Source organism: Rana temporaria, chromosome 5 (genome assembly GCF_905171775.1).
Source record: "Rana temporaria chromosome 5, aRanTem1.1, whole genome shotgun sequence".
Classification (NCBI taxonomy): domain Eukaryota; kingdom Metazoa; phylum Chordata; class Amphibia; order Anura; family Ranidae; genus Rana; species Rana temporaria.
In genome coordinates, this window is record NC_053493.1 from 390,482,338 (window position 1) to 390,494,921 (window position 12,584).

Consider the following 12,584-nt stretch of genomic DNA (forward strand, 5'->3'; position numbering starts at 1 on the left):
CCCCCCCCCCCAGGCCCTAAGAACTAGTGTTCCCACGCGGGTCTTAAACATAAAGGGGTGTGGCCTTGACAGGAAGGGGTGGGTCATATTTAAATTAGGGGGTGCACAAGTTTAGTCAGGCCTAGGGCAGCACAAAACCTAAATACACTACTGGGTATACCAGCGCCGCTTGAAACTCTTAAGCCTCGTACACACGATAGGTTAACCAGAGGACAACGGTCTGAAGGACCGTTGTCATAGGTTAACCGATGAAGCTGACTGATGGTCCGTCACACCTACACACCATAGGTTAAATGGCCGATCGTGTCAGAACGCGGTGACGTAAAACACAACGACGTGCTGAAAAAAACGAAGTTCAATGCTTCCAAGCATGCGTCGACTTGATTCTGAGCATGCATGGGTTTTTAACCGATGGTCGTGCCTACTAACGATCGGTTTTGACCTATCGGTTACCAATCCATAGGTTAATTTTAAAGCAAGTTGGCTTTTCTTTTAACCGAAGGTTAAACAACCTATGGGGCCCACACACGATCGGTTTTGACAGATGAAAACGGTCCATCAGACCGCGTTATCCTCTGGTTAACCTATCGTGTGTACGAGGCCTTAGGAAAGTATATTGGATATGCAAGAAAGAGAACAGATTTTGAAGTCCTAGTTTCGTTCTTTGTTAGTGTCAGGAGTACGAAAGAGCTTTCTTCATCAGGTCTTGAGAGTGTTGAAATAGAGGGGATCTGGACATTAAAAAGTATATCTTTTGAGGAAACATTTCTGCAGAAAGCTTGAAGCCTCCTCCAGTCACTGGTTTATTAGTTGCTTTTGGCTGCTCATCCGACTAAACCAGCAACATTTTTTGCTCAAGAGTTTTTTTTTGAAGTGGGTGAATAACGATACTGAATGTCAAATAATTTGTTGGAGGGTGTAGGGCAAATTCTTAATGATTCTGATACTTGATGCATTAAAAATACACCCCTGTGGGTTAAGATTGAATAGTTATGTACAAAAATAGAGGGGAAAAGCTTTATACACTTGAATGCCATCCTAATAAGTTATTGTCATCTGCTTTTTACATACATGTTGTTTCCTGTGCTGTGAGCGGATCACTGGCCTCTTCTCCAAACATTGCGTAGACTGTCACTGTGTATTCTGTACTGGGAGTCAGTTCATCCAGCTCAACATCAGTAATGGATGCAGGAACCTTCATCTGAAAATAAATATTAGATCCATTCAATTAAATAGCTGCCAGTGTTAAATAAGTCACTACACAAAATGGAGACAGCTGTTTTGCACTCTCATCCAACAGTCTGTTCTGTCATCGTTCTAAGACAAACCAGGCAAATACTAATGTCCCTCAAAAAATAATCAGCGAAACAGGGAGCTTATAAAATGAATCCAGTTTCAACTGAAATTCAGCGAAATTCAACTTGCAATTGATACGGAGGCTTCCAAAGGCTTTATGGAATGAGGTAAAGATACAATTTCAAGGGGTTAATCCACATTTGGCAGATCTTTATGGCAAGAGAAAATTGGTTTTCAAGTTGCTAGTGAAGATGCAATGTTCTGAAATATGGTCAGGGGCGGGTAGTGGGGTCCCCCAGGGTTCTGTGCTGGGATCAATCCTAGTTAATTTGTTCATAAACGACCTGGAGGATGGGGTAAACAGTTCAATCTCTGTATTTGCGGACGATACTAAGCTAAGCAGGGAAATAACTTATTGTAGAAAAATGTAAAATAATGTTTTTGGGGGGAGAACCTCTGGGGGAATCTAGGAAGGAAAAGGACATGGGGGGTCCTAGTAGATGATAGGCTCAGCAATGGCATGCAATGCCAAGCTGCTGCTAACAAAGCAAACAGAATATTGGTGTGCATTAAAAAAGGGATTAACTCCAGGGATAGATTTTCCCACTCTACAAGATTCTGGTCCAGCCGCACCTGGAGTATGCTGTCCAGTTATGGGCACCAGTCCTCAAGAAGGATGTACTGGAAATGGAGCGAGTACAAAGAAGGGCAACAAAGTTAATAAAGGGTCTGGAGGACCTTAGTTATGAAGAAAGGTTGCGAGCACTGAACTTATTCTCTCTGGAGAAGAGATGCTTGAGAGGGGATATGATTTCAATTTACAAATACCTTACTGGTGACTCCACAATAGGGATAAAACTTTTTTTGCGGAAGGGAGTTTAACAAGACACTAAAATTAGAAGAAAAGAGGTTTAACCTTAAACTACGTAGAGGGTTTTAACTGTAAGAGCGGCAAGGATGTGGAATTCCCTTCCACAGGTGGTGGTCTCAGCGGGGAGCATTGATAGTTTAAAAAAACTATTAAATAAGCACCTGAACGACCGCAACATACAGGGATATACAATGTAATACTGACATATAATCACACACATAAGTTGGACTTGGTGGACTTGTGTCTTTTTTCAACCTCACCTACTATGTAACTAGTTGCCCATTTTATTTTATGCCTTGGGTTCTCCAGCAGTGATATCTCTACTCTGTAATTCCCACAACTGGGAGAGTTGGGAGTTTTCATCCCCCCCCCCCCCTTTGTGTTTCAGCTTCTATTTCTGCATTTTCCATAATACGATGTTGTATAAAATGAAATAAAGATATTCAGGGAGAGTGGGATCCCCTTAATAACCACAAGGAAGAGATGAAGAGACGTTCATGTGCATGTACAAATACATGCAATGAAGGGCATTATAAACATGTGCTACTATGTGATCACAGATGAAAAATGGCCCACGCATTATCAAAAACAACATTTTATGAAAACACATAGCCAGAACATGACCGTTTTCCACCAAGTTAGAAAATCATTGTGTTATTTTTCATATAAAAAGTATCGGTGAACGTGAACTTGTGTTCAAACAGATAAAAACAGCGCTCAGAGTAGAATAAATCTAACTCTAATTAGAAAGGTGAAAGAAATCCTAATAATCAGTGATTTGAGGTAGGTGATCGGACTATGGTATATGTGCACCAAATACCTATGGATACACCATCAAGTGTGGATAAATCCCCTGCACGGGTAAGCTTACCACAGCAAGTCACTGAAAAAACTTGCTCTCAAATCAGTAGATCATCCAGGAATGTAGGGGTTAAATAGCTCAAGCGGAGGTACATGAAAGGACAAAAGCACAAAGAACTCTCATAGTGTGATAATGCCCTGCAATGACCCCGAATAAGATGGGTGAAGCCCACTGATAATTGCCCGTACAATGCTTAAACTGTGTATAAACAAAATTGAAAAAGGTTTCACCGCCGTCACCGTAGACCTCCTGCCCGAAGGGGCCGCGCGAGTGCTGCGGATTCGATGTGTAGATCTTCCTCGCTGTCGATGGTGGATGGTGGAGCGCGGTGGAACGCAAATAAGATTTCTGTGTAGCGCTGTCTGTAGCCACGCCCTGACGCGTTTCGTCACTTCCGACTTCAACTGAGGGCGTGGCTACGTCGCGCCATCACTATCTCTTTATACCCGTACATCCGACAGCTATTGGATGTCATGCTACCGCCCACTGGATCTCATTGGTGCTGCTCGATCCGAATGCATAGATGGACATCAGCCGGGATGTGATAGGGTTATTAAAGATGATCGGTGAAAAAAGAAATCTGTGTTAAATACTTTTAATACGGCCGGATGTGGCCAAAATAAGCACTACATGCTCGTCTTATATTATATGTGTACCATTGGTAAATGGTAAACCGAGCGGGAACGAAAATGTATAAAAATATAAAAATTCAAAATATATAGATAATACTTTGGGAAATAATGAAGGAGTCTATACACTGATCAATCGAGCGGGTCAGTCTAGGGACAACCGAATCGGTGGATTCCAGTGTATTATGAAACAAGATGCATATAGGGTCAAATTAATGGTTGAGAGACAAGATTCGATGTCTGCACTGTGGTATGGCCAATCACATTTATCGGGGGCGTGTCTGACGGTGACACACTAGTAGATGTGTCAGCGAGGAGATGTGTTATATTTAAGTTATCTGACGCCCCGTGTGTTCATAAGTTCAGACGGCTTATAAGGGTATATTAGTTATAGAAGATAACTAAAAAACAGTTTGGATGCTGTGTCATGTAGATAAGCCGGCTACGGTTGCGGGACTATATGTTTTTTTTTTTTTTTTTTTTTTTTAAACAGCCACACTGATCAAAGTACTGCACTAAAATTGCACATTAGCGTGCATCCTTGTCATAAATATGAAAAATATTTGAAAAATATCAAGTACAGTACTGGCAGTTCTTTTGAGCTCGACTTATATAGACGTGTTGTACCCGTGCATATAGAAGGTTTGTGCAGCATTTTTTAACCGTTTATTATGTATTCTGTAAAGATAGTATCCTATCCACAGTAACGATATTGGTTGCAGAAAAAAGGCTCAGTAAAAAGTAGATAGTAGTTATTAACTGAGCGCTCAGAAGATATCTAAAAAAATAAATAAATATATATGGATAAATATATAAATAAATAAATAAATAGATAGATGAATGGATAATATTGTATAGAAATAGATAATTGTATATCTGAGTAAAAGTGATATGCTATACAAACATCTGCCGGCCAGGGATATTAGCTGTAGAGCTTACAGCGGAGATGCTTCTAAACTGTAGTATACAAGAGCTGAGGTAGGCTCAAGTGGCCAAAATGGTCCAATCAGGAATAGGGAATAAAAGTGCATTAAAAGTGTAAAAAAGGGGGTAAAATGTCTCAAAGTATCTAAAATCACCAAAACAAAACCATACATAAAATATGATAAAATGTCCAAAAATTCCAGAATCAGCCAAAAACATGGGAGACATGTTAAAAGTCCCAAAAAACACTTAAAATCACTAAAAATGCCATTAGAAGGAAGATGTCTGGTGTTCTGTCAATACAAGAGCCCAGAGGCAGGGAGAGAGATTGAATTAATAGTCGCTGATAAAACAATTAATATCCAGGTCAATATTTAACCCTTTTGGTGCCAATGTGCCTGCCAAATAGATCCACTCTGTCTCGCGTTTTGATAGTTCCCTCACGTGGTTACAGCCCCTCCACGGTGGTTCAACGTGATCAATTGCCCAAAATTTGAGACCAGCGGGGTTTTGATTATGATATAGCTTGAAGTGGAGTGACACATTGTGGTCCTTATAACCCAATTTAATGTTGGCAATGTGTTCGGCTATTCTGATTTTCATCTTTCTCTTTGTTCGTCCGATGTACATTAGGTGGCACGGGCACTCAAGCATATATACTACATAAGTAGTGTTGCATGTAATAAATGATTTGACCTGGAATTGAGTATTATTTGATGTGGACGTGAAGGTATCAATGCATTTTCTAGGTCTGTCTGCTTCTTTGCAGGGAAGACATTTTTTACAAGGAAAGAAGCCATCTTTGTCCCATATTGTTGGTGGCTTCTTTGGAGGGTCCAGAATTTTCTTTACTATCTTGTCACCAAAGTTCACAGCCTTTCTGTATATAAAACTTGGTTTTTTAGGGAGGACTGAGTTCAGTGTTTTATCTAGGAATAGCGTGTGCCAATGATTTTTAAAAATGGTTTCCACTTCTTTATATTGGCTGTGGTAACCAGATATAAAGCTCCACTCGTGGATATTTTTTCTCATCCGTGATTGTGTGGTGGTAAGGCAATTGGATCGTGGAAGTTGTGCCATTTCTTCAATAATCTTATCCAAATGGTTGTTTTTGTACCCCTTTTCCAGAAATTTGCCTTTGAGAAGGAGGGCCTGTGTTTTAAAGTCAGTATCATGGCTACAGTTGCGTTTGACACGCATAAATTGACCTTTTGGGATGTTTCTTAACCACATCGGATGGTGGCCACTTTGTGTGGGTAAAAAACTGTTAGAGTCTGTGGGTTTAAAATATACCTTTGTACCCAGTCTGTTGTTGTCTCTAAAAATGTTAAGATCAAGGAAATGTATGCTTTGCTGGTTATATTCACTGGTTAGTAGAATATTCTGGCTATTTTTATTAAGATCACTTAAAAAGGCTTCTAATGTTAAAAGGGGACCTGCCCAAATAAAAAATAGATCGTCTATGTAACGTCGGTAAAATATTAGCTCCTTCCTCTGTGATCTAAAAATAGTTTTGTCCTCCCACTCTGCCATGAAAAGGTTTGCGATACTTGGGGCAAACTTGGCCCCCATGGCAACTCCTTTCCTCTGTGTATAAAAGCAGCTGTTGAACCAAAAGTAATTGTGCCCTAAGCAGAAGTCTAAACAATTACGGAGAAAAACCTTTAGAGAGTGGGAAATGTCATCTCTCTGTGATAGGGCCCAATTAAGTGCTAAGAGCGCATCGTCATGTTGAATTATAGTATATAATGATGAAACGTCAGCCGTTACTAGGTATACTTCTTCTAAATCAGAGAGGTCTATCTCCTGTAATAGAATGAGCAGCTCCTTAGTATCTCTCAAATAGGCTTTGGTGGCTGTAACGCTTTTCTGTAGATAATGGTCCAAAAATTGGCCCAATCTTGACGATACCGATCCAATGCCATTAACTATCGGCCTTGCCGGTGGATGCTGAATGTCTTTATGGATTTTGGGCAATGTGTAAATTGTTGGGATACGGCAACTGCTAGGCACCAGAAATTTTCTTTCTTTATTTGATATTGCAGAAGAACGATATCCCATATGTACTAATTTCTGTAAGTTGTTTGCATACTGTGATGTTGGATCCTTTTTTAGTTGTAAATAGGTGGTTGTGTCTGAGAGCATATCACACAACTGTGTTTGGTAGAATTCTTTATTTAAAATGACAACACCTCCTCCTTTGTCTGCCGGTCGGATAACTATTTCTTTTCTCTTTTCTAGGAGCTCTATACCATCCCTTATATATCTTGGATTTACGTCTTTTTTAGGTTTTATTAGCTCTAAATCGCGTAGAAGCAGACCTTTAAAGACATCAAGGGGCTGGTTTGAGCTTACCAGAGGATTAAAAAGAGACTTATTACGCAGTCCGCTATCGTTGGCTGGTGTGGGAGTTCTGTCTATAGCATTCGGGTACTTATTCAGGAAGTATTTTTTCATGCTCAGTCTCCTAGTATATTTGTGAATGTCAATAAAAACGTTAAATTTATTGATTGGGCGATTGAGGCCACATTTCAATCCCAAATGTAAAATATTCATTTCCTTGTCTGATAAAATCGTGTCTGTTAAATTAAAAATCCCTCCTAGTCGTAATCCCTCACTCTTCTTTTCTTGTTGTTTCTTTGTGCGTCTCCCTGCTCTACATCCTCTAAATCTCTTCTCCAAGGATCTGGTTGGGGACCTCTTTCTCGATCTGAGTGAGGGTGATCCCTCCATTGTGGGTCCATGTGGGACGGAGCCTGATTGGTGTCCCTGTGTTGTGCATATTGTTGCTGTGGATACGTAGTGGATCTCCCCCTGTGGGTTGATCTTCCTCTGCCCCTTTTTTGCCAACCCCGACCCCTCCCTAAAAAAGGGCGGGGTGATTGATATCGTGGTTCATACTCTTCATCTCTTAAGGGTTCATACCTATTGTGAACGGGGACTTGGTGGTATGTATCTGTAGGTGGTGGTCTCAAATTATGGTTTGTAGGAGCACCATTCCTACCTCTACCTCTTGTGTAATTAGAGCTATTTCTTACGGGTGTGGAGCGATGGCTTGGTCCACGAGGGAGATCTGAATTCCTACTACTAGTAGGATATGATGTTGCGCTAGTGGAAGGTTGTGTTCCTCCAGTGGCCTGTTCTTGCTGTGTTTCCATAATTTCATTTTCTCCTGTTTCTGTACTATTGTTCTGTTGCCAAAGATAGATGCAGTTGGTTCTAAAGTCACCTAGATCGCGGTGGAACTTCTTTATTTTAGTTTTTTGGGTTTCTTTATCGACTTTTTCTAACCGTTTTTTTATGCGGTTATTGAAGTCAATAACTTGCTGTGAATCCTTGATTGGATCCAGTAATAACTTTAGTTCATTTATCTTTGACTCTAATTTAATCATTTTCCGCTTTTTTCTCCTTAAGATGAGATCTTGAAGTTTGTGACCCACCCCATTAAAGAACTCGAGCCATTCTATCATAGAGTCCTTATCGTCTAAACCATCTTGAGGTGTCACTTCCCATCTAAGGCTCCTTATAATTATCTTCTCCTTGAGGTACTGTTCCAGTGTGCAGATATCCCACCATGTTCTGACTTGTTTTTCAAGTGTGTTACCCAAGGTGGTGAGGGTAGTATTAAAATTGGTTTGTTCAGTTGTTTGTTCATTCACAGTGAAGATAGAACCAATATCCAGGTTCCTGTCACTCAGGAAACGTATTGCGTCCATAGCAGCCACGGAAAAAAATATAAATATTGATAAAAATATTTATATACAAAATATGGAAGAGAGGTGCAGTGAAACAGACCTACTAATGCACTTCCGGCGCCAGGTGGCTATATAACTGCTTCACCCTAGTGACAGTGAGGTAGGATAAGGACTATCAATATATAAATAAAATTAATATGATAATTATTTTTCATACCTGTTAGTAGACAGCAATTGGTTTGGAACCTAGAATGTTAACATCCTTCGAATTTTGTCACATTTTAAGAAAATTAGCCAGTATATGGTCAATTTAATTACTGTGGATTGTAATTTACCTCTTTCTCATCTGTTAATCCCTCAGTAAGAGGTGCATACAGGATCATATAACCAGAAGCTCCTGCAACTCCGCCCCATTTTGCTCTCATGCTTCGGTGGGTGACATCATACAAATCAAGATCGGTGGCCATTGGTAATGCCACTGCGAAATGACACAAAGCAAGACATATTGTGAGTTATATATGGAGGACTTAAAGCAGAACTACAGGCAAAACCGTTTTTTTTCTTAATTTTGGATAGAGTAAGGGAGAGTTATAGTTCTAGAGATCAATAAACCTTTAGTTACCCTACTTCATTCAGAACTACCCTAGGTTATCCAAAACTGAAAAAACGATTTGACTATACATGTGCTTAAAAAGAGAAGTATGGGCTTTCGTTTTATTTTTTAGATTTATACTTACCTCGGTGGATGGAGCATCAGAGCGATGCTCCAGCTGTCCCCCGGCGTCTGTGCACTGAGAACCGAGCCGCCGAACATCGCCGTTGGCTCGATTCTCACAGATCTCTGAAAGGAAAGAGGCTGCCTGTCAGTCAGTGTCTTTCCTCTCTGTTTCTCCACGCTTATTGGAGCGCTGAGCAGTGGAGGGGCGGGGAGAGGCTATCTCAGGGTCTCAGCGGCTCACTGATTTGCTGAGACTGTCATCAATCAGGGCAGCTGGCGGATCCCGACTTGGAAGTCGTGATGACGTGCTGCCCCGACTGATGGCAGTGACGTCAGCTGAGAGCAGACTTCAGACCGCTCTCCGCTGAAAACGGGTCACAGGAGTGCAAAACAAATTGCACTCATGTGACCCAGAGGAGAAGCCCAGCCTAAAAAGCTCAGGCTGGACTTCACCTTTAAAGGGGTTGTAAGGGTTAAAAATAACAAACATACCATACTTACCTCCTCGTCTTCTGGGGTCCCTCGTGGCTATCTCGGCTCCTCCCCACAAGAGCTAACCTCCCTCTGGGAAGCGCTCTTCAAAGGGGGTTAGCTTGCGGGCGTGCTCCTGTGTGATACAGTGGCAGCCATAGCCGCCAAGTTTATGACTCGGCCCAGCCCCCTGACACGCCTCATTGATTTGATTGACAGCAGCGGGAGCCAATGGCTGCGCTGCTATTAATCTCCAATGAAGAGCCGCCTCAAGCTGGGGGAAAGCATCGTGGGATCACGCCAAAGGAGTTTCGTGGCTCAGGTAAGTAAAAAACATGGGGGCTGGGGGGCATAAGATGCATTAAAGCGGAGGTTCACCCGCACATGACACTATTTCCCCCTAGATGGATGCTCGTTTTGTCTAGGGGAATCGGCTAGTTGTTTTAAAATATGATCCGTACTTACCGTTTACGAGATGCATCTTCTCCGCCGCTTCCGGGTATGGGCTGCGGGACTGGGCGTTCCTATTTTGATTGACAGTCTTCCGAGAGGCTTCCGACGATCGCATCCATCGCGTCATGATTTTCCGAAAGAAGCCGAACGTCGGTGCGCAGGCGCAGTATAGAGCCGCACCGACGTTCGGCTTCTTTCGGCTACGAGTGACGCGATGGATGCGACCGTCGGAAGCCTCTCGGAAGACTGTCAATCAAGAAGGAAAGCCAGCTCCCGAAGACCCATACCCGGAAGCGACGGAGAAGATGCATCTCGAAAACGGTAAGTACGGATCATATTTTAAAAAAACTAGCCGATTCCCCTAGACAAAACGAGCAACCATCTAAGGGGAAAAGATAAAAAAATATATAATTGGGTGAACTCCCGCTTTAAGGTGAAAAAACACAAAGCTTTACAAGCCCTTTAAGTACTGATCCATTATGCTGCCTGTGCTTCAATGGGCTGTATACATGCAGAAAATAGATTTTTATAGGGGGGCTTTATGCTGGCTGGTGTAGATGGTTTAAGTATAGTGAAAAGATAGGTAATTTAAAAAAATGTCCATGACTTACAGGTGGTTTCGGAGCCTCTCAATCCATCAGCTGAAGACCTGGCGTAAACAGCAAACACGGCTATCTGGTATTCTGTTAGAGACATTAGGTTCTTCAGCACTGTAGTAGACACACTGCCATCCACTATCACCTACAACAAAAGACAAGTTCTGAGCTCAACCACAAAAAAAAAAACTTAATTAAAGTGGAACTACACATTGTCCCACCACAGACTCTATCTGTTGGTGTAGGATACATAAGTTATTTTTAGACCATTCAGAAGATTTAATGCCACCAGCACTTTTGGATCTGATTTGGTTCCTCCTCTTCCTCGGATGTTCACAGTATAACTACATCATTTTAGGATGATTAATCCATTTTAACTAGCACCTCCCAATTTGAAAGAACAGTGGATCTACTCCAAGATGCTCCCAGACTGTAAGGCCCCTTTCACATGTGCGGACCATATGTCCGCATTTTCATCCATTCGTTGCGGATGAAAACGGGACATACATTGGTCCCTATGTGATTGCGGGTGTCAGCGGATGACTATCCGCTGACACCTGTAATAACCCGCCTCCGCAAAGCTCCGATTTTTCGGACGGAAGAAAATCCTATTTTTCTTCCGTCTGGCGGATCGGATCGGGTGAACACAGACATGCGGTCCGTGTTCATCCGATCCCCCATAGGGGAGAGCGGAGGAAAGACAGGGCGGTCCCTGCACAGTGTGTGGGGACCGCCCTGTCAGCCGACGGCTCAGCTGGGATTTTACGGAGGATCCCCGCTGAGCTGACGGACACACGGAGCGGATCATTACTGATCCGCCCCGTGTGAAAGGGCCCTAACTCACATTTTAATAGATAGTAATCTTGCAATCTTGCAAAGATACCTCACTTCCACCTATGGGATGCGTTGTTTTTGTAACTTTTGTAGTGCAAATTAAGTACAGTGCAAATTTACTTTGCATGGCCACATACTTGTACAGCTCTCCCTCTGTCTTCCCCAAAATCATCAATAAATCGAATGCAGGTTACTCTGAACAATGGGCCAGATTCACAGCGGAGATACTCCGTCATATCTCTCAGAGTATCTATGCGACTGATTCATAGAATCAGTTACGCATAGATAGCCCTAAGATTCGACAGGTGTAATTGTTTTACACTGTCGGATCTCAGGATGCAATACCGCGGCCGCCGCTGGGGGAAGTTTGCGTCGTAAACCAGCGTCGGGTATGCAAATTAGGAGTACCGGCGATCCACGACGGATTTTCCCGTTCGCTACGTCGCCGCTAGTCTAGTTTCCCGTCGCAAAGTTAGTCGTCGTTTTTGGTGCCTTAACTTTACACAGCAAACATATTGCTGTATAAAGTATGGCCGTCGATCCCGCGTCGAAATTTAAAAATTAACGTCGTTTGCGTAAGCCGTCCGGGAATACGGAATTACGCTACACGCGTCACAGTTCGAAAAAATTACGTCACTGCGTGCAAAGCACGGCGGGAATTTCGAAACGGAGCATGCGCAGTAGGTCCGGCGCGGGAGCGCGCCTAATTTAAATGGTACACGCCCATTTAAATTACGCGGGCTTACGCCGGTTTTCATTGCAAGTGCTCTGTGAATCAGGCACTTGCGATGAAAACTTGCGGCGGTGTAACGTATCTACGATACGTTACGCCGCCGCAATTCTACCTGAATCTGGCCCAATGAGTCTATGTCAGAGTTGCCAATCTCCCGCAGCATTTTTTATTGACAAAACATGGGACATTTACTGATGGAGCATATTTTTTTAACTGACAACCTTCAAAATGATAGAACTCCTATTAAAAACTAAGACAATCGATATTTAACTGCTTACCGACCAGCGCACGACTATATACGTCGACAGCATGGCACGGACAGGCAGGAGGACGTATATATGTATACTGTACATCCCCTTTAAGAAGCCGGCATTGTGGGCGAGCTCCATGACTCCGACCGCGGGTCCTGCGGACTCGATGTCCACGGGCATACCCGCGATCGTGTCACGATGGGGAAGAAGGAGGAAATGCTGACAAGCATTTTTCCTGTCTTCCTAGTGAC

The 12,584-nt window shown here is 42.6% G+C and overlaps 1 protein-coding gene across 1 annotated transcript in view; it reads right to left on the minus strand.

Annotated features, from left to right (window-relative positions):
* Positions 1-12,584, minus strand: part of COL14A1 (collagen type XIV alpha 1 chain) — a 292,376-nt gene that overhangs the window by 125,206 nt on the left and 154,586 nt on the right. The window contains 3 exon segments of the mRNA XM_040354914.1: positions 1,072-1,201; positions 8,613-8,755; positions 10,531-10,660. Of these exon segments, the coding sequence (XP_040210848.1) occupies positions 1,072-1,201; positions 8,613-8,755; positions 10,531-10,660 (403 nt within the window).